The following is a 22,983-nucleotide window of genomic DNA, read 5'->3' on the forward strand; positions in this document are numbered from 1 at the left end:
ATGTGGAGGATTGGATTACATTCTACGTATGACAAGCACATCCTAGGTCTATAATGCCTTCAATTGATCATCTTTAAGTGCTTGCTGGCTTTGAATCTCCACAAAGTTTATCTTTTCTTCGATTTGACATTCATGATCCTCTGCCACTTCTGTTGCTTGTTAGGTAACCCCACAGTGTCCTGGACTTAATCAAGAATACTAACATGCAAACCATTAGTCCATAAACTTTCAATCAATTTGGGTTTGTGATCAATCAAAACATGGGTGGTCGTTGAACCGTTGGGCTTACATCTCACCTTAAGTCATTGGAACTTCACTTCCATCTATCAAACCATGGACAGTTGGCTGATTTTAGTGTTGATTTTGGAAAACAAACTAGAACATAGAAATTTGATGGACTCTTTGAGTTTGAGTGACTCTTCGGACAGCTAAAACGTAGAAAGGAAAAACCCTAAAACAAACTAGATTTGGTGATGGTTCTGCAGGAAAAGCAAAAGCCAAAAATCCACTCTCTACCAGAACAATAAAGTTCATTAACTTTTATACTTTCAAGGGTGACTACTATGTGAAGAAAGGAGGAATCCCCTAATTTAAGTAGCTTTTCTATCAACCGGATCCGCATGATGGTTTATTTGAGGTGATCCTTCGTATCATAACCTAGGGAACCAATTTGAGATGGAGGATTTCTGTGAACCTCTCAAAATGCAATCACAAACAAGAGTTTAAGGGGGCAAAATAGTCATTTTAGGGAAAAAAAAAGGAAAATTTGAACTAGGGCTTTAATTGTGCTTCTATGGAGGGAAAGATGGTAAAACTTGAAAAATGTTTCAATGAGAAAAAAGCAAGGAAGCAGGATTCTTCCCTGGGAGTGGGGAACCGCAATTCCCCGGTTCGAGAATTCGAAATGGGAATCATCTTGAATCCCCAAAAAACAGGGAAATACCGGTTCGGATTCGCCGAAAACCCGATTCCCACTTTTGGAAATCGCGGTTTATGATCCCCCGGAAACGTGATTCCCACTTTTGGGAACCGTGGTTTAATGTTATGTGAAAAGCGATTTTCCGGCGATTCCTTGGTGATTCCCATCTCCCAAACGATTCTTGGCGATTCCCTGGCGACTCTCCGGTGAATCTCCGGCGACTTCACGATTCCCGCGTCCGACCATTCCAGGAGCCTTCGATTCCCGCTCTGGCAACTATGAGACAAGGAACAAAATATGGCTGTGATTTAATTGAATACTATCTTCTGTTTAAGTAACTTTTGGAGTCTACTTGCCAACTTCTGAATGGTGCCTCAAATAAAATACTTGTGGGAACTGAGAATAGCATGTTCACAGATAGATTCTCAGTTCACAGATAAGTTTCTACAAAGGGAGAATTTTTCCAGTTCCACAAAATATTCCATTTCCACAAAAATATAAGGAAAACTATGAGAAAAGGAACAAAAAATGGCTTTGATTTAATTGAATACTATCTTCTGTTTAAGTAACTTTTGGAGTCTACTTGCCAACATCTGAATGGTGCGTCAAATAAAATACTTAAACTGAGAATAGCATGTTAACTGATAGTTTCTACAAAGGGAAATTTTTTCTAGTTAGATGAAAATATAAGCAAAAAACACAATTTATCTAGTTTTTTGTCCTACATTAGAAATATTTGGTAATCAACTTCGCGTCACCAATAGTATCCTTTAATTTCTCTCCAGGTTCGGGTGCTGAAGATTTTGTTGTTATGATCATGACTTTGCACTTATGATCTTGTGGTACTAATGCCTTCTTCTTCTGGTTATCATTCTAGTTGTTATAACTCTTTGATTAAGGAAGGAAACTGAGTAATCTTGAATACAAAGTTGCGGCCGGGATTATAAATCCCTTGCTGTTACTTGTTTAATTTTCATGACTTCTATATATATATAGGTTGTTTAATCTTTCGTGGCCCCTTATAAGAATTTTCTATCTCTGAAAATGAAGGCATGGTTGTCAAGTTTGACCAAAATTTTAAGTAGAACTCGTGTAGGTGGTATCTGCTAGCTATTACAAGTTTCATGTGATCTTTGGTTCTCTATTAATGTCTCGTTCATGAATGGGCCCAACTTTCATTTTTATGATCAAATTATTAATTACATCTGAGCTTGAACCTCACTAGTAAGACCATTTAAGCATTTAAACCTTAATATTGTATTTTATTCAAGTCATATATTTTGGCTATATAAGCTAATCAACGATTCATCTACCTTGCAGTTGGATCTCGTGCTTGGGGAACATCAAAAGGCCTCTCTTTGGTATCATTTTTCTCTTAACTTTTGTCGTCATTAATATTTGTAGCTCCATTTATTGTGCATTTTCAGTATAATCAGTCGCAAGTTCTAAAATGTTATATAGATTCCGTTTGCAGATTTTCTAAATCATGATGGGGTTTCTGAGGCAGTCTTACTAAGTGATGAAGACAGAGAAATTTCCGAGGTATGTCCTCTGTTTTCTGTTGAATTATGTAATTCTGCAGTATTTTGTTAGAGGTACTTTCTACATAGGGTGTACATTTCCTAATGTTCTGTATTTGTCAAAGTTTAACAAGATTACTGAAGAGAAAACTACCCCAAAAAAATGGACGAAAGATATACACTATCTGAACTGGAATAGAGAGAGCACCGGTTAAGCTCTCTCAGTGGCACATGGCCTAATGGTTGATTAAATGCTTGAAACTATGGCTAGGATTGCTTTATAAAGAGAGGTGATGGGACTGGGAAACCATCTCTTAACCATGATGAACTATTTTTAAATTCAAATTCTATTGAATACAATTTACTTTTCTAATCAGTAAACTGTGTAGATACACGCCAACACTCTCACAAACAAATTCCACGCCCTGGACCCCCAAATGAAAAGAAAAGAAAAACATCATCTTTCCTACTCATGTGCAGGGTGTTTCTTGTTTTAAAATGTGGCTTAACAAAACTTTCACCTTTAGCAAATATCTGTATTCTGTCTTGTTGTTGATCTTTGAAAGTGTATGGTTGATACCCATGGTCACTTGATTGTCTATTCTTTTGCTTGGGATGCTTATTGATGTTTCTTTTTATGTTACTATGCTTGTAGTAGTATAGTTGTCAATTTCTTGATGTAATATATGTGATAGGATCGTGCTTGTAATTTCCTATTCATTATCCTAATGAAACATCTAATTAGAGGGGAGTGTCAACTATTGATATATCCAACGGACTGGTGTCCTGAACTCCTCTCCTTCATTTCTTTCTTCTTTCTTCTTCCTACTTGGTAATATATTGAACTCAAGCACTAGATGTTCATTATAGTCAGTCGCTGCGCTTTATGCCTTGAGGTGGTTGGTGGGGGGGGGGGGGGGTTGGTTGGGCGGGTTTACATATATCCATTCATTGCAGTGTGGCCAGAGAGATTTGGAATTTTATTTGAAATCTATTTGATATTGCTTGGGCCTTTTTAAATAATTCCATTGAGCTGTTTGAAGGATGTAACTTTGCCCCTTAGACCTTGAGGCGTAGGACTTTATGGAGCTTGGCCCTTATATCTGTGATCCGAGCAAATAGGCTGCTCTTCAAAGGTATGACCAAAGATTCTTACTCTATATGTCAGCAGGTTTTATCGATGATGGTTCATTGGGTGGTAGTCAGTTTTCCCTCCCATAAGTGTCCCCTGCTATTGGGCAAGTTAAGTTTTACTAAATGGGGTACGTTTGGTGGATTCTAGGGACCTTGACAACCTAATAGTGGAAGGCGTCTCACTAAATGTTATCGGGTGGATGAACAGAGAGAGCCTTTTCCCTGGGAGCATCTCCAATGCTATCAAAGAGATCCTGGACCAGATTGAGGGCCATCCCGTGACTTTTTAGCATATTTGGTGCCCGGCTATTAGTGAAGCCGACTGTGTCGCCTGATATGGGGTTGAAAGTCCCCTAGGAAGACTTTCGATTTTCTTCCTACTTGAGGCTATTTTTGCTTTTCCATCTCTTTTGTTTTTGTCTGTATTTTTCGCGATTTCGGTACCCCGGGCTTTGTCCTCTTCTTTGATTAATATAATAGTTCCCATTCAAAAATAAATAAAAATAAAATCCCACGTAAACATTTACTCTAGATCACCAATATACGCCACTTGTATTATTGCAGCAAGCGTAGTAGAACTGCGGAGCTGTTTGATCGCCTCAAAAACTTCAACTGCTACCATGGTTTTAAATTTCGACCGAAGTCGGATTTCGGTGGGAACCGAAACCGAAATTTACCGGAATTTCATTTTTCGCCATTTACCATTCGTTTAAATGCCATTATTTTTTTTTTTTAAAAAGTGTTACAAAATTTCAGCCAAAATTTCGGAATTTCGAACCAAATTACCAAATTTCGGTTTTCGGTAGGGTCCGAAACGGTTACCGAAACCGAAATTTTAAACCATGACTGCTACTTCAACTGGTCCTAATCAGACTGTTGGCATGATTTCTGGACTAATCCCATCCCAGCCAGTGGTTTACCTGTAATTTGTTGAAAATGGACATAGCACATGGGCAGAATTGTTTTTCATAGCTTTGATCATGCATTTCTTGCAGGGTTATGTACTTGTATGAGCTTGCTATTTTATGGGTGATATTATGTGATTCACTTTTCTTCTCAATAAATTTATTTAAGAATGGATCAACTTTGCTAACAGTCGCTGTTAGCATAACCAAAGAAGTACGAATAATACGCTGCCACTTTATCCGAGGTTTGGAATTTGAAAATCAAGCAATTAGGAATAGTGTCGTGGGATTTTCAACATCTATTTACTTGGATGACATGGTGGCATAAAATTTATACGTTTTGCTCTTTTTGCTAACACTGATTGTTATCTTCGTTATTTCCATTTAAGAATACTGTGTGCTGTCTTAAACTGGCTTGTTCTTAAACTGGCAGTATCAGCAATTTAAACCATAATTTTAATTCATAGCCAATATTTTTGTTCCTGTTTGGTGCATATACTCGGGTATTAGATTCTATAGCAAATCGCTCCCTTGTGGCTATTCTTTAGTGCTGTTTGTGCAGGTTATTGCTGACCGGGATTATGCTGCTGGTGAAGAGGTCAGTTACATATTGGAGGAATTGGTTTCTGCTGCTTTTCTACATTTCGTAATTTTGTTGCTGAGGAAATTGTGTCATTTTTTGTTTCCAAAATAAGCTACTTGTTGGTGTTAAATTGTAAAAGATCTGACCTGCTACAATTGGTCTTCTCATAGAGACAGCCATGTGCTCATACTCTACATCTCAGCCATGGTTTTTTACTCTATCAACCTTTCGGATAATAATTTAAGATGAAGATTTTGTTTCTTAAAGTTTTCAAGGGGAATGAAGCCTACTCTTCCAGGAACACCCTATGTATATGGTTGCTAAGATGCTTTGAAGAAGGAACATAAATGGACCCACTGATGCGTGAACTATATTGTAAATTTTATCCATAGATCTGCTATGGCCGAACCATTGCAGTATTTTCATGTTAGATAAGTACAGAGTAAGATACGATTGACAGATCGTGTAGAGCCTATATGTACCCTGAAGTTTAGGTTTTTTGCCTCACAAAGTTGTCAAAATATCTATTCTTTTAGGCATAAGGAAGCTTTAATAAAAATACCCATTAAATTCTACAAAAGGCATATACATGCATCCAGTGACACATATGGGGAGAAGGGGAAAAGGGCCAAAAGTGCCTTACCTTGGAAATGACCTAATAGCTCGATCTACTTCAATCTACAATCAGTTACTCAATCCCAATAAACCAACCTTTCAGTCGTGATTTCATAACGAAATGTTTCCCTGGTTTTACAAGATTTTGGCCGGAATTCCATACCGAAGCCGAAACGTTTTCGTTTCGCTGAAGACCGAAATTGAAACTGAAACCCGAATTTAAAACCTTGGGCTAGTAGGTAGCCTTGTGGGGGTTTCGTAGGCTTATCTAGGCAGAAAGGACCAATGACATCACAAGGCTCGAGAAGTTGGTGACGACAGTTTGCTAGACAAACAAGGATTGTTTGTGGTGCAAGGTTAACGTGCCCCGTGATGGAATAAATATACATAGTCCTTATTACTCCCACTTCCGGTTTGTTTGAATCCGTGGGACCAGAGAATGCCTTAATCACCTACTACCTGAATTCAACAACATCAGGATCCGGTTGCCCATGAACTTCTGTCTTAATTCAGTTGCTTGGTTATAGGGGGAGAAAGGTTTTCATCTCAGTTCCAGTTCCAACCTTTCTACCTAAGCTCTACTCGTGGCTACTGTTGACTGTCCTCCAATTCCACAGTACATTTCCTATCAGGAAGCCTCTATCCTTCCTCATAGTTGCCTATCTAATTATAGTTATTTTAATCTCTATTATAATCTTCCCATTTATTTAGTATCCTCCTCAAAAAGTCTTTTATTTCTCTCCATCCAAATGAATCAAATCACCACATACAATATCATTCTCCAAAGCATTTTACCTTTGTCTCTGAGCAGTTCTCTACTTCATCCCAAGAAAATATCCATCATTGACCTCGGGAATACCAAGGGAAAATAGTCTTGCACTATAAATCTTATGCACCTCTTTGCAATGAGTAAATAAATGATCCACAGACGATTCCTCCCTACAAAGGACACATGCTTAAAAGTCTAAACTTACGTTCCTTAAACATTTTGCACGTATTGACTATTGAGCTTACCTTCCTGATGGGGATCCGGGCTCAGGATTTTGAGTATACCAGCGATGGAGAAGACATAGGGAGGGGGGTTGATTTCGATCTAGATGGACGACTAGATTCTTTGATCCAGATATTTCAGATCAACGATTCGACGGCACAGATGATTCACAGATGTTGCAGACTTAGAAGCAGAAACCTTCTCTTGGAGTGCTGCTCCCACCTCGGAACCTCAATTCGGCGCTCCTTAGGAAGGAGCTTCCACGGAGCCCAGAGAGACGAGAACCCTCCCAACCTGCTTCTATTACTCTATAAGTCCCACCATCATCAACTTCCCTACATCAAACTCCTCCAACTCTTCAAAGTGCTTCATTGGAGGAAGCTGCATCTTCAGAAGGCACGAAGAACGAGTGCACACAAATGAAGATGGTTAGAAATTAGATGTACTTAAAATTTGAAAGATACGTATGAAAATGGTTAGAAACTATTATTTTTGATGTACTTGAATTTTGAAAGATATATAAAGAAAATATTGCATACACGCTCCCAAACTTAAACTCTTCTAGACCCCACGCTTCGCCGCCCCCCCGCCCTCGCCTCCGCTCCCACCCCCGCTCCCGCACCCGCTTCGTGCTTCTAAGGTTGCAGACACATTTCAGATGCTCGACCGGTCCACATACATTTTCAGAGATGATTCATATATCATGTGGGCCCTTTTGAGACTTAGATTTTTTTTTGTTGAGTTTTAGGGTCTTAAAAGATGAACCATGTGGATGAACCCAACTAGTGTCAGGATTAGACTTAGTCAATTTGAGCCGGGTAGATCCTTTCACCTTCTTCATGAAAATTTTCTAAACGATTCATTAGCCGACCCCAACTAGTTTGGGACAAAGGCTTAGTTGAGTTGAGTTAGGGTGTTAAAAGAGTCTTATATGAGTATTTTTTAGTAATAGGGGGTAATAAGGACTTTTTGCATCAAAATAACTTGAGTGGGAGCATGTCTTTAAGTCATTAGAACAGGGCAGTTTGGTCCTAAGGGTTTTTTTATTGGTTTGATATAAATACTTTATGTTGGGTTGTAAAAGGACACTACTTTCATTTGCTATGAGATATGGAGAGCTTCTTGGAGAACAAAAAAAAGGGTTTAATCATCATCTTCTTCTTCTTTTGTGAGATGCCAATGATTCTTTGGTGAGATGCCCAAGAAACTCATTGTGTGAAGCCTTGAGATAAGTAGCATACTTTTTTTACTTGTCATCTATTGATTTACTATTTTTCTCTCTTCTCTTTTAGTTTTTCTCTCATAACCCATCTTGCCAAAACTCTAAACGTGTCTTGCTATTTTTTTCACCTAACCTTCTACACAAAAGCCTAGAATCACCATTAAAAAAAATAAAAATTCTCCAACCCTAGAAACACCATCCCAATCCATTCATGCTTTGTGCCCCTTTCATTTTGTCCAAAAACTAATTTTACCTCTTCTCGGCATCCTTCGACAACCTTCCGGTATATGTTTGCACCCATCCAACCCTATCATAAACCTTGTAGGATTTTTTCTCTAACCTAATCACCCATTTTAGGACCCAAGCCCTTAATTTTTACTATCCCTTTCACCCTTATTTCCTCCTCCATAGTCTACACCATCCCCTGCACCCTTTGAAAACCTTCCTGCTTTTGTTTGCATACTTCGAAACCTACCCATAAGCCCATTTGAGGCCTAGAATCTTCCCCATAGACATATTGAAATTGTTTTCAGACCTTAAGAGATTTGTACGTTGGATTGGAATGCACTTTAGTGGGGTTGCTGAAATTTCCTGTTTGTTAGAATCCCGACTTCTTGGAATTCTTGATATTTGCAAGCATGTGTAGATTGATTGCATAATTAGATTTACTTATGGATAAACTTAAAATATCTATTGTTTGGTCATATTTTCATGGTTGAGTTGTAGAAGTTGCATGCTATCCAACCATTCAAAAAAAAAAAAAAAAAAAAAAGTTGCATGCTATCCAGATTCACGGTACGTTTGTTATTATCCTTCTCTTATTTCAGGTCTTATAGAACTTGATAGTTTGCCTCCTTTCCGCTTCTAGATAACCCCATAGAAGTTGTTCCCGTCCTACGTCACTTCCGCTGTCTAACAAAATGCTTCCACCCATGGTCTTGAGGGGCCCGTACACCTTTATGAATCTTGATGTATAGTTTTCTTCTTATGGTTTGTCCAAGGTTTTAAATTTCAGTTTCGGTTTTGGTTTCGGTTGGAATAGAAATAGAAACATTTTGGTTTTGGTGGAAATTCGGAGGACATCTTGTAAAATCACAGAGACATATGCAAATGATGAAATTTTAAGATGGAACTTTGGGAAATGCTAGAATAAGCACAAATACATACTTAGAAACCATCACATAGCAAGAAATCCATTCATAATGGCTTAATCACATCGAACACTAGGGACATGCGTTGTCGCACATGTCTGGATAGTTTAAGTCAGTAAAGAAGTACAATGTAACAAAGTATAAGAAAGTACAATAACCATTCTCCCCTCCAAGGACTCCAACTCGATGTCAATACGATGTAAATCATAACACCTTTCCATTTCTTGTCGTTCCGACCATTTCGGTCTAATTTCGAATATTTCGGTGGGAAATAATGGCATGGAAGGAATTCATTTAGATTTCGTTTTGGTGGGGATGGAAATGGAAACATTTCGGTCATTTTGGAAAAATTTAAAACCACGGGTTTGTCAGATAAACGTTGTTGATAGGAATTGAAACTCCTTGGCTTAACTGTAGAATTCTATGGTACTGCCTATTACGTTTTCCTAATTTGTTCGAAGTAGACCTTTGGATTTATGCCACAAGGTTGCCAGAGCGGGAAGCGAAGGCTCCCAGGAAGGTGGGAAGGGTGAAGGGTGGGAGAATTTTTTTAATAGTTAAACATTTAAAAAAAATTAAAAAAATAAAAAATTACTAAAAAATTATTATATGAACCAAATATATAAAAAACAGTTTTTATTAAAAGATCCAACATTTACTTGAAGGAAAATCACTATCAGCTGAAATGCCTGTATTGACCAGTCCATTGACTAGTGCCTGACAAGATGAAAATTTTTTAGAAACCAAATTGTGAGATTTTTTTACCTGACTTTTGAGATTTAATAATGTTTGTACGTGATAGAATTTATGAATTTTTAAAATTGGAAAAAGACCCCATCGTTTGGAAGTTGAGATTTTGACCCTACCCGTTTTTTCGAATTTTGTACAAGAACTGCAAAGTTGACTTTTTTATCCTTTTAGATTTGGGTTTTGAAACTATTTTTAATAGATTCAAATGGGGGATATTCTCTTTTATTTACATGTAAATCTTAAGTAAATGGACTTTTACGTAAATGACTTTACATGTAAATATAAGAAGTGGAAGAGAAGAGGACCATCAAGAAGAGAAGAGGACCAACAAGAGACAAGGAGGGCAGATAGGAAACTCGGTTCCCATAGAGTGGGATGCGCATTTCCCATAGGGTGGGAATCACGTTTCCCACGTTTCCGAAACGGGATTCCCAAAAATTGGGGAATCGAGAAGATTCTCGTTTCCAAATCGCGTTTCACGGAATTGTGATTCCCCATTATGAGTAGAGATTCCTGCTTCCTTGTTATGCTCTGGCATGTTGGGGGTTCTTTCGTTTCAAATTGGCACTTTCTTCTTTTGGAGTATTTAGCATTCATAGTCATGAAAAACTGCATGGTGTTTTCTTTGATTGCAAGAATTTTCCTTTATTTTCATGCCTTATTTATTCTACCTGTTGTTTGGACGATATAGTTTCGTTACAATGATCATATTGTGTTAATTTTCCATGTAATTTTTCGTTATCAGCAATCTTTTATGATTATTTGTATTATTACTCGGTCAAATACAAATATGAGTTCTTAACCTTGGAAACTCTATTAACGCTTTGATTTCCTTTTCAGGTTTTCATAAGATATGGAAAATTTTCAAATGCTACCCTTCTGCTGGACTTTGGTTTTACACTTCCATATAATATTTATGATCAGGTTAGACTCAGATTTCTGTACCCAAAAAAGTTTATTATGACCAGTGCATTATATGAGGCTTGATGTGGCCTTTTGCACTTTTCCCAGTGTTACTTTCATGGATCCTTGCTTGTGTACATTTTGTTTCTATTGTATTTTTTTTCATTTAAATCACCACGTTGTCTAATTCTGTCCGTACTTAATTTTTTTTATCCTAACAAGGCAAAAAAAAAGAAGTAATTTTGAGCTTCTCTCTCTCCTCTGTATATATGTGTGTGTGTGTGTGTGTGTGTGTGTGTATATATATATATATATATATATATATATATATATATATATATATATATATCTGTGTGTGTGTGTGTGTGTTTTTATGGAACAGATATGTCTACCCCATTTTTACCACTCCAGATCCCATAGCCTATTCTTTGATGCTTTTACCAGTCACTACTGGTAGCTCTCCCTTTCTCAATCACCAAAGTGGGTTGACTTGTAAAGTGATTACTTAACAAGAAGTTTTTTTTTTTGTTTAATTTCACCTTCCTCTTTCTATTCCTCCACTATCGAATCTGTGCTCCCTTTGTCCACCCCTTCCTTGAACCCTCTACAAACCCTCAGTAGATCGTCTATCCAGTCAGCACAGCACCTATACCTGATGGGCCCCTGTTAAAGTATAAAAGATTAAATAACGCCTTCTCCAACAGCTTAAGCTGTTGGAGTAATTGGTTGTTTCGACATGGTATCAAAGCAAAGGTCCTAGGTTCAAAACTCCTTGATACTAAAAAATCCACATCCAATGGCCAACCCAAAAAAGAGGTGCCACATGTGCCACGTGTAGGCCAAACCCTAAAAAGAGGGGCCACACATGAGGGGGAGTGTTAAAGTATAAAAGATTAAATAACGCCTTCTTCAGCAGCTTAAGCTGTTGGAGTAATTTGTTGTTTCGACAGCCCCCAACAACCATAGTGAAGCCAACAGCTGAGCAATGCATCCACTCGCACCTCAAAAGCTCCCCAAGGCTAAGGGCTTCTCCAACATACTTAACCTCAACCTCTGAGAGATGCCCAGTCATCTCGACTGCTTCGTCATCAACCACAATGAAGCTAGAAGCTCGGAATGATCAACCGGCCTCTCCGAACATGAAGTAAATGGTTGTTCCAACACCTTTTTCTCCACTTGTCATGATTGCAAGTAACGACAATCGAGGCAAGAGGTGGAGGATGAAGAGTTTGAGAAGGTTGAGCACATCATAAGGTGACAAACCTCAAGGCATGGTGCTTGAGTAGATTGTGAGCTATTGCTCCCTATCTGTGTACATTGGAGAGAGCTCCCCTATAAGTAAAGCAAAATCTTGTGAACCCAGGGGAAAAGGCAGGAGAAGTGGAATTACAAAAAAAAGCCCCCCATTTAGAGCTGTAGGTAATTATGATCAATAGCGGTTGCTACCATAGAGTTTGGCGAGTTATCATCACACTTCACAAACTACAATCCATGTATTAACTTCCAACAAAGTTGAAATGGCCTGAGTTTTGATTATATACACAAACATCCATTGTCCAACTATAATAAAAGTCACAACTCGGGTTTGAGTATGAACAAAGACAAAAATCAACTCTGCATCCACAAGTCGTTCCAACGGTCTGTCCCCAGCGCTCCTCTCACTGTTGGCCAGCTCAGGTTGACTGACCACCACCACTTACCTCTCCTCATAATCATACCAATGCAACGCTAACTCTGAGTACTCTGTGTTAATCAAGTGAAGGGTGCACGAACACCCTGCTCCAGACATCAATACCCTATAAAGGGAGAAGAGGAGAGAATAACCGTTACATTGGGGGGCAGTGCAACATTTATCTATCAGAACAAGGAGTTGCAAATATCAGTTTTCTTTCTCATAACAAGAAATCATCTCGGGGCTCTCTTCGCTGAGAGTTTCAGAGCCACATTGTTATGTCAACCACCTTTGATATGTTTGTAGATTGGGTACTATGAGCAAGGTGTGTTGTTTAGGACTTGGTGAATTTCGTTCAGCTAGTCTATGCTGCTCCCATTTCACTCGCCGCTACTACGGGAATCGCTTTTGCTTTCTTTTCCTCTGGTTACTGAGATGTTTCAGTTCGCCAGGTTGTCTCTTTCCTGCCCATGGATTCTCCAGCAGTTCGAAAGGTTGACGTATTCGGGAATCTCCGGGTCTATGCTTATTTTCAACTCCGAGAAGCATTTCGTTGCTTACTACGCCCTTCCTCGTCTCTGGGTGCCTAGGTACTCACCATAAGCATTTCCTCGTTTGAACCTGGCCATTCACAGTGAATGTTTTGAAAACTCTTCAAAAGTATCCTAGCCCCCGGGTTCCTGAGATGCTCCTCGTGAACGTTCTACGATTATCTACGATGATAGTCAAATCAGTTGTTTTCAGTCTCCTGTCTTTATCAGTCTATTCCTTTTCTGTATCACTGCTCTTGTAACGATCGCATTTGTCCTGTCCTGTATCAGCAAACGGTGCGCCTAAAGGGGGCTTTGGGGGACCTCCCCCAACCCTTGTTTGCTCTTCCTTTTGTCATGTAACTCTTCAATCGGTCTAATCGGTAGCTGTCCAATCTGTCCACGAATCCCTTTAAATAGTTCTACTCCTCTGTATCAGTCTGGTAGCATTCCCTTCCTTTATCAAAGTCTAGTACTAGCAAGGAAGCAAAGAGGGATGCTAGCGAAATGAAGAGGAAAGAAAGCAAAGAGGAGCGGGGACTCTTGTTAAAGACAGCCTTAGAAGCTGATTCCTTTAAAAGATTCCCTTCTGCTTACGTAAGAAAAAAATCTGTTGCTTGTTTGGCGCATAACGATTAATCAGTTCAGAGGAAAGCAAGCTCAGTATAATATGAAAGCAAAGCCAAGAGGTTAGCAGGAAGGTGCTTTTGAGCAAGCAGTGCGCATTAGAGAAGAGAGGATAGGCCTGGTGGATAGGGGACTGCCCTGCGGAATCCCTTTACCTAGGGACCTCTAGTTATTCCTGTCTCGATCATCAATATAAGCCGAGTGAACGCATCCTTGCAAGTTTCTTACCCGCCCATCCAAGGACTCGGCAGAAAAGAAGGTTGCTGCCTAGGGCTGCTCAATCGGTTATAACCGAACCGAAATGCCATATTTTTAGTAACTGAAATAATTTCGGTTAGTAAAAAACAGTAACCGAAACCGAAACCGATTTTTTTCCGGACCGAAACTAACCGAACTGAAATAGTTCTTCGGTTATTCGGTTATAACCGAATTAGGCGTATGGAATTTCAAGTTTTTATATGATGAAGATGAAGCCATGAAGGGCTGTAGGAACTAGGAAGTAACATACTTGATATTTTGATCATAGAGTAGCTCCATAATTTCAAAATCTGGGAAAATAAAAAAAGAAAACCAGAAATAAAATACCCGTAAATCTATGATGTAAGAGACGGAAGCGGAGAGGCGGGGGCCGCCGAGAAGAAGAACAGAAGGAGGCGAGCTTCGGTGAGAAAGAGACGGAGGCAGAGAGGCGGAGGCCGTTATAGTCTTGGAGGCGGCGATGCCGTCACTCAAAGTCTCAAACCCTAAGTCCCGTTGAGGCGTCGAAGAAGAGGAGTGAAAAATAAATCCCCAAATCTAGCTTGATAGTCTCTCTGTCTCAAGGTGGCTTTGACGACTTTAGTTTTACTTTTATGCTTTAGCTTTTTAAAATTTGAAATTTCAACTTTGACCAGCTAGAGGCCTAGAGATAAGGAGGTCCTTTACTCCCTTTGTCCTTTCTAGCAGCTAGGCCAGTCACAAGATGTGTTGACGGGACAGTACTTGCTGCATCAATAAATGTGGATAAGGCAAAACCTGTAATATTTTCTTTACCTTTCCCCAAATCAGGAAAAAGATGGGATTGGGTGTCAACTTCGCAGGATTTGGTCAAAGATTTCTTGCTATTTTCCTTGCAGAAAGAGAGAGGAGAATCAACTATTGCCAGCTTATACAGCTATTTCGGTTAGCCGTATTAGTTACTTTTAGAAACCGAAACCAAAACCAAAAACCGAAAAAAACTTAGTTTTGAAACCGAAACCGAACCGATTTTTCCAGGAACCGAACCGAAACCGAAAAACCAAATTGGTTCGGTCGGTTAATTCGGTGTTAACCGAATAGTGCACACCCCTATTGCTGCCCATGCCGAAAGAACTCCCGGTGCATCGAACAGAAAAGGCCCGGTTCTTGCTTCTCCTCCAAGAAATTCCAAGACCGAGGTAAGATTTTGTAATGTTTTTTGAGTCCCTTTAATTGACATAGACCCAAGCCCCAAGCGAACTTACCATACTCAGAAGGGCGTGAGAGGGGGCCCCCATCACGTAAGGGGGCGCAGCTACGAATCTATACTCAGAAGGGCGTGAGAGGGCTATTATACTATTCGGATTTTGGATTTTTCCTATCTTCATATGAGTGGAGTGGGTTCTAGACTTCTAGTGCAAATAATTTCTCTCGAGTAAATTACGTTTTACGTTTCTTCTTGAAGTATAATTTTCACCAATCCCGAAATTGTTCCAGCAGTGGGATTTCATAGAAGTTGCTAAAGTAAACCTTTCCTTGACAATCCTAAAACTGGTCCAGTAGTGGTGATTCATAGACGTTGCTAACTTTATTGCCTGTGTTCTTTAAAATCAAAGCGAACCATCCCTTGCATTTTCCAATTGGTTTTATCTTTATATTTGTCATTTTGAAGTGTTCTGTTTCAAATCACTATGTAACAGCAATAACTTGGGGACTAGTTTTATCTCTATTTCTTCATTTTCTTATTACATTCTCATTTGCATTTTCTTTCGTGGCAAATGCATCACTGAATTTATTGCATGCATAGTAATTATATATGATATAATTCATTATTTTTTGCAGTTTTTGTGGCCTAATACATGCTTTAGATACTCTAAAAAAAACTCTAACTTAGACAAAATAATGTGAATCACTCAGGTTCAGATTTGGATGGGTATATCCCAACACGATCCTTTATGCAAGTTGAAATTGGAACTTTTGCAGAAACATTGTATGCCAACCATCACATATGCAAATGGTTTCAACTCTTTTGGGAATTCCTTCACAATCAAGTTGGTATTGATTCCATGTTTCTTTACTATTTTCATGTATGCATGTATCCTTTCTAATGATTAGAATGAGGATGTGGATGTTATTTAAATATAATTTTAGAATTGTATTTTTTAGCTTCAGAAATTAGAATATACCAAATTACAATGGCTCCAACCAAAAGTTTGTTGGTATATGGGTGTTTCAATGTATTAAGATATGTTTCCATGAATAAGGGTATTTCTGTCAGTTTCTTGTAATTCTCTCTTAAGTGAATAATCGTGCCACTGTTGGGCTGTATGAGTGACGTCATCAGCGGTACCGTTCATGCCTCATCCGATGTAGTAACCAACAATTATATTCCATAGCTCGGCAACCACGTCTAAGTGTTTGACAATAATAAATAAATGTCCCACGACCTTAAATAAATGTCGGACAACAATTAAATGATGTCCGACTATATTAAACTGTGACCGACAAGCTTAAACAAGTACCCTAAACTATTTTATGGATGACCGACATTCATGAACATGTGCCCACCAATTGTTAACAGCAACTCGGCAATCTTAACATCAATATTAGCATTCACAATGAATAGATCAGGAAGTAATCGATAATTTTCCTTTATAATATTGCAAATAGAAGAAACCTGACATAGGATAACTCTAAGAATTGCATTGAAGATACACCGATGACCACAATAATCAGTTCGGTTTCACCATAACCACAAACTACAATTCACAAAATTAGAGAATAAGAAAATGCAATTGTCGATGTTTCAGTAATCAAGAATATGACATATTGAGTCTTGCCATATATGATGAAATAAACTACTCCAATAACCCAAATCCAATGAGTATAAAAGATCAGTTGAAGAGAATCTGTGATGAGCCTCAAAATAGCATGGAAATTGTCTGAAAGTCTTCTATGGTTGAGATTTCACTGACCCAAGGATGTCAACCAACAAGAAATCAAAGATGTCTGGGATCTCACCTCTGCTTGATGTCAACCAAGAGAGTGAAAAGTTCAGAGGGGAGCACAGTCACACATTGCTTACCTAGGAGAGATCAGCTACAGTAACCGGTCCAAACTCTGTGTAGAAGAAGCAAATAACCCAAAATTGCTTCCCTGACACCATTGTAGGCACCATAGTAGGTATTTTATTCTCAAACCCCCTAAACTCATGAAAATTCAAAGGTACACGGAACTCTCCACTCAAAAGAAAATTCCCTCTTCACCTTGTGCACAAAGGAACCCCTTGTACTCCCTTCTTCCCTTTTGCGCACTTAAGAAATAAGGGTAGGTAGGCCTCATGGCAACCTTCACTTATTCAAAGCTCCAAAACATAAAAGAAATCCACCCAAATTTACTTGCTCGCCGAAGACATAAATAGTGGGCCTACCTCTCCAGCCAAACATAAATCCTTGATCCATGATGGGACGTATTATGATACGACTATGTTTTGGGACATTACATATGACCTAAGGCAAATCCTGGGATTTGATTAGATTCTGTTTTATTTGATATGATTGATTTTGATAGAAGCTTGTGTGATGGGGACATCAACAATGTGAAAGAATTCAAGGTTTACAAGCACAGATGTGAACGAGACTGATGGTAGAGACTCTAGCATGGGTCACAGACATGGGCGTCCTTTTTTTTATTATTTATCTTCTATTTTCGTCATTTTATTTGTAGCTTACTTTTTAGGCATAAATCTCATATGTTTGGCGTGTTTTTGGTATTATTAGAAAGGTTTTCAATTACCTATCTAATGAATCCAAGATCACATGATTTGGATGTGATTTGAGCAGGTTATGGGTATAGGTCTATTACGTGATTACTATTTTAGTAAGTTTTTAACTTTATTTAGTTTACTTTGGATTAGATGAATGGTTGAGATTAGTTGCTTAGGTCTCAAGTTATCTTCTAGGGTTTCTTTTCTTATAAATACATCTTATGAAAGTAATGTAAGGGACTTTTGAATATTTAATAGAATTGACGTTTTGCTTGAAGCCAGAAATTTGAGTTTTCTTCTTCTCTCTACTTCTTAGTGGTTTGGAACCATCCTTCTCATCTTCTCTCTTCTTCTCTTCTACTCTCTTTCTCTGTCAAATCTGCACAACAAGGTTAGTACATTAATCTTCTCAGTTTCTTTCTGTTTTGGACCGTAAAGTTGAAAAAACCAAAATCCATATATCTTGTTTGTTCTTCAAGATCTCAATCTGAGATTTTGAGGGATTGATTTTGTGATTAAACCTTAGCTAAAATACTCAAGATCCCTTACCCTAAACCCCCTTTGAGCCTAGTTGAGATTTTCACCCTTTTCAAGCCCTAAAACTAGTTTTTGAGATCTCTAGCCTAAACCCACTATCAAAACCCCTCCCTAAACCCTAGATTTACTTCCTTTTACCTTTCTAGATCATAAGTTCATAACTATAATATGGACACCCATAAAAAAAAATTATAATCTAGACAGCAGTATAAGCCCAAAATTCTAGATCTGTAAATTACCGAAATACCCCTTTTTTAGTATGAGATTACCGAAATACCCTTTTGCCTAAATCTAGATTGTTTTAAACCCTTACTGTTGTTGATAATTTTTCTGTTGTTCTTCATTGATTATTACTATTTCCATTGTTGTTTACATCTAATTCATCGATATTTGCATTAGCTTTTAGTTCTTTTATTTGGTTGCATGCGTAAAACCTAGTTTAGGACTAATTTTGCTATTAACAAATCATCCTACGAATCTTTATATTTTGATTAGTTTGCATAAAGTTAATTCTTGTTAATTGTTAGCTTTCTAATTATTAATTGCAATTTACTTCTCATTATTGCTGCTGCTCGTAGAATAATCACGTGTTACTTCAGCCCTAGATAGTTCCTAAAGCGTGTAGGATTTTCCCTTGATTAGGTATTGTCCTTCATCATTGTGAAGATTTAGAGATTTTAGAAATCTGAAATTCGAGGGTCCAGATGAGGAGTGCTTTTATCTTCTCTCTCTCTCTCTGCGAAAAATTGAAGCAAAATCAGAGGCCATATCGTCATTTGTTGATGAGGAAACAGATGGAAGTGGTTTCATAGTAATTGGATTTGATCTGAAGGTGCTGGACACACATCTTTGAGGTTGTTTTTGTCATGCAAGTGCTCTATTTTTTCATTCTATTTAAATTATAACTCCCTGAATAGAAGGTTTTTGTTGGACAACAAATGCCAGTAAATGGAACTATTGATTACTTAGTGAGATGTTAAGAGATAAAGAATTTAGACACACTAATAGATGCACCATGTGTGGGAAGGAAAAGGAATCCACTGACCATCTTTTTATTCATTATAGGGTGGCGATGAACATCTAGTTGGTAATCTTCAAATGTTTCAATTTCTTGGGCACTCCTAAGTCCTAACAATGAAAGTTGACCTTTCTTTCAGATGGTTGATGGGGCTATTTGCAATAAAGGAATATCACCATATGTGGTGTTATGGAACATTTGTAATGAGACCAAGAGGACTTTTGAAGATAAAGTTACAACCCACGTGGGGATTGATAGTGGACGTAAAGTTCTCAGTCATACATTAGGCTCTAGCAAGAGAAGAGTTTTGGGGCTTGTTTATGAGTTGATACAATTCAGAGCTGGTGGTGGCTAGATACAAACTACTCACTTAGATACTCCCTCATTAAAGTTTGATGGCAATGTGAAGGTTACCCGAACCAACCAGTGTAGGAGTTATGATATACACATCAGTGGGATTATTAAAGCGTTTCTATGCCACTTAGTATCAAAGACTAAAAAAAATAGGAAATCAATTAGCTATCGGATTTTCAGAGGAAATATCAGGCTTGTTATGGGTGGTGGCTTATTCGGTTAAATGTGATTGTGTGGGTGAATAAGCCCAGGCTTGTGGCATCTTTAATGGAATCTTGGGATGTGCTGGGTCGGCACCCTCCCTTGGGCACATCCTATGGAGCAGTGACCATGTGGCAGATACCCTTTCTAGGGAAGGACTTAAGCATGTCGAGATCTACCATGAAGAGATAGACCAGAATTTTCATTGGAGTGAAGTTGTTTTTTCCTTTGTTATTGTTTCCTTCTATTTAGTTGGGCCGTCCCATCCCCGTTGTCCATATCCTTGTTTTCTGGTTTTTATAAAATTATTTTTTTCCGAACAAGTGAATATCATTAAAGAAAAAAATCCAGGCTAGTGCAAGTAGATACAAAAGTGAGAAAAAAGAAAGTAAATAGAAAATAACGAAATTACAATCTGGCATCACATGCCATATCATCAAGCGATCACAGGATGCATCAAAAATAAAATCTTGACATTTCAAAAAAAATAAAAATCAAGCTATCACAAGCTATCACAAGATACATCAAAATTAGCTAGTGTGTCGGCCATAGTGTTATACCAAAATTAGCCAGTGTGTTGGCTAGAGTGTTGCCCTCTCTATGAATGTGAGAAAAGTAGCACTCAATCACATGCAGGATATCCAAGATCTTCCTAGAGACGTTTTTGATTCACCGAGGAGGGATAGTCTCCTCCCTCAATCACATCTAATGGTGTTAATGGAGTCGTCTTTCAATCCAAGTCTTCACGGTTCCAGTTCTGTGATTCAACTTGACAACATTCCGGGGGGCCCGAACTTCTGCCTCTGCCTCATCACTATCATTGCAGAGACCTACAAAGGACCAAAATATTCTGCCATTACTGTCTGAGAAACACCCCTCCCCCCCTCTTCTCTCTTCCCCAACTCCTGCCTTGCAAGTAATAGTAGTGATCAAGATTACTGTCAGAGGACCCCGACACCCCCCCCCCCCCCCCCCCCCCCCCAAACACACCCACCCACCCACGCCACCTATCAAAGCTTACTGCTACATCGAAGGATGCAAATGCCATTATTGTTATAAAAAAAGAAATTGATACAAATGCACAACATTATTGTGGATGCCAAAACTAGGGAATCAGAGACAAGAATGTGTCAACATTATAAAACTTGGATGGGAGTGTACCTTATGTCACTAAGCGAGTGCAACGTTAGTTGTATGAAAAGAGAGGAGTAATAGATTCGAGTGTAAGTCTCCGGATGCAATTGTAATAAAAAAATTTAGGAAGATATGGCTCTCAAATTTCAGGAATCGGGAGCACTTATGAAGTGTGTATATCAAATTATACTAAAATAATTTAAACAGTGTAATTTAGAAGTTCACTTATTTATCAGTTATAGTTACTAATTCTCAAAAGAAGTGTTTAAAAACTTAGAACCAATTTTTTTTTCCAAGAGGCATTCCTTGGCAACTTAAACAGTTGATTATTGACTTAGTCCATTAAAATGATTCACTCAGAAATAATATATTTTAATGTATTCTACAAAATGAATTAAACTGGTATTCCTTTTTTAATGGTAGGATCTAAAAACAACTCCTTTTCGGCCAAGTTATTTATGAGATATTATTTTGTCCCTATGATCTCCCCATTGTACAACAAGCTTCTTGAAATGTGCTTGGGTTATGTAAATGCACACATCTACAATAACCTGCAATATGTGTTTAATGCCTCAACTGACTCCAAATTTTTTTTCCATCCTATTCAATATCTATGTTTTCTTTCATTTTTTTTTTTGAGCCTAGGCTACCTCAGTCGTAGGCCTTCTCACTTTCCTTTTTTAATAAAACCTACACTGCAATTCAGCAATTCAAAAAATTATGTCTAAAATTAATTTGTTTGGGCTGCATTATATTTCTTTATTACAATGCTATTGGTCTTCGTTACTTTTTCTCATAGTTCACCATCTGAACAGGGAAGTGCGATCTTCTAGAGGCAAAGGGAGGGGCATTCCCCAATCACTCCGAGCATTTGTTCGTGTTTTATCTGCTACATCGCCTCAAGGTTTAGCTCTTCTCTTTCTCATTACTTTTTTAGTTTATTTTATCGAGAACTTGATTATCGTGCTCAATTTTAGTCATAGTTTCGATGCAATTTTCATCTTTGCTCAGAGCTGAAAGATATGGCCAACGAAGCTGCTCAAACTGATGGTCGACTGGCTCGACGTCCTCTAAACAGCAGTAGGGAGATTGAAGCACATGACATGTTGCTTTCACAAATTGCACAAATGATTCAGGAATATGATGCTTCTATAAAGGTAAACCTATCAACTTTATTGATAGAAAATTTATTTTCCTTCCTCTTGAATATTTTAAAAAGGGATGAATTCTGCCATTTGAAAAAAAAAAAAAAAAACTTGCTATAATTGAAGGCCATTCTCAGCGGAGAAAAAACTTGGGCGAAAAAAGGGCGATAAAAAAAGCTCCCTCCCTAGGCAGGAGGCGGTTTCTCCCTCTCGTCTCCTCTCTCTCCCACATCTTCCTCTCTCTCGTCTCGCTCTCTCTCGTCTCGCTCTCTCTCCCTTTCTCTCTCCCTCGTTCTTCCTCTCTCTCGCTCGTGTCCCTCTCTCTCTCCCCCCATTGCTAACCCTAATTTTACCGTCTCTCTCATGGTTGGCAAAAGATAGCCGCGGAGGCCGAGTCGGGAACCGTAGAGGCCAGATCTGGAACATGGCTTTTCCGTGGTGGCTATATCTAGGGCCGCGGAGTCAGGATCTGGGGCCGTGGAGGTTGGATTGGGAGCCGTGGAGGCCGTAAAGCTGGGGAAAACCGTGAAGGTTGCCGGTGGCCGTGAAAGGCCGTAGGGCGCTAGACCTGGAGCCGTGGAAGGCCAACTATAGGCGGGGTATGAGGTCGTGGATTATCGGATCCGGGGGTCATGAAAAGTCGGGGACCATATATAGGGTGGAATGGCTGGAGCTGGGCTTGAGAAGGCCGGATTTAATGGTGAAAGGGTCGGATCTAGTTAGGTATGATGGAGAAAATGGATAGGAGAGTTGTTGGAGGCTGTGGAAGGGGCTGATGTAAGGAAAATGGTGTTCGGATTCAGGAAAAAATGAAGAGGTTGGATATGGAGGTGAGGGAGGTTGTGGATAGCGGCAATGAACCTTGTAGGGTTAAGGTTTGAAGGAGGAGGAAGAGGAGGGGAGTTTTAGGGTTGTTAGGGTTAGGGTTGATTGGGGAAGGAGGTGGGGGAGTAGTATAGTCTTTAGGGTTACGGTTTAGGGTTAGTGCTAGGAGTATACTTTTGGATGGGATGATTTTTGGGTTAGTGGAAGTAGGTTTTGGAGAATATGGTGGAAGAATTTGATATATTTTTAATGGGGAGCCGTCGGT

The 22,983-nt window shown here is 38.8% G+C and overlaps 1 protein-coding gene across 2 annotated transcripts in view; it reads left to right on the top strand.

The window, feature by feature from the left end:
* The window catches only part of LOC143848507 (ribulose-1,5 bisphosphate carboxylase/oxygenase large subunit N-methyltransferase, chloroplastic-like), a 47,000-nt gene that overhangs the window by 22,747 nt on the left and 1,270 nt on the right, over window positions 1-22,983 (top strand). For both annotated transcript variants that reach the window (XM_077357461.1, XM_077357460.1), the window contains exons 8-14: window positions 2,240-2,280; window positions 2,381-2,461; window positions 5,041-5,076; window positions 10,631-10,714; window positions 15,656-15,789; window positions 21,564-21,652; window positions 21,760-21,905. In XM_077357461.1, the coding sequence (XP_077213576.1) occupies window positions 2,240-2,280; window positions 2,381-2,461; window positions 5,041-5,076; window positions 10,631-10,714; window positions 15,656-15,789; window positions 21,564-21,652; window positions 21,760-21,905 (611 nt within the window). The remainder of the gene's footprint in view (window positions 1-2,239; window positions 2,281-2,380; window positions 2,462-5,040; window positions 5,077-10,630; window positions 10,715-15,655; window positions 15,790-21,563; window positions 21,653-21,759; window positions 21,906-22,983) is intronic.

This window comes from Tasmannia lanceolata, unplaced genomic scaffold (assembly GCF_043159265.1).
Source record: "Tasmannia lanceolata isolate RefF3 unplaced genomic scaffold, GAP_Taslan_0.1 ptg000016l, whole genome shotgun sequence".
Taxonomy (NCBI): domain Eukaryota; kingdom Viridiplantae; phylum Streptophyta; class Magnoliopsida; order Canellales; family Winteraceae; genus Tasmannia; species Tasmannia lanceolata.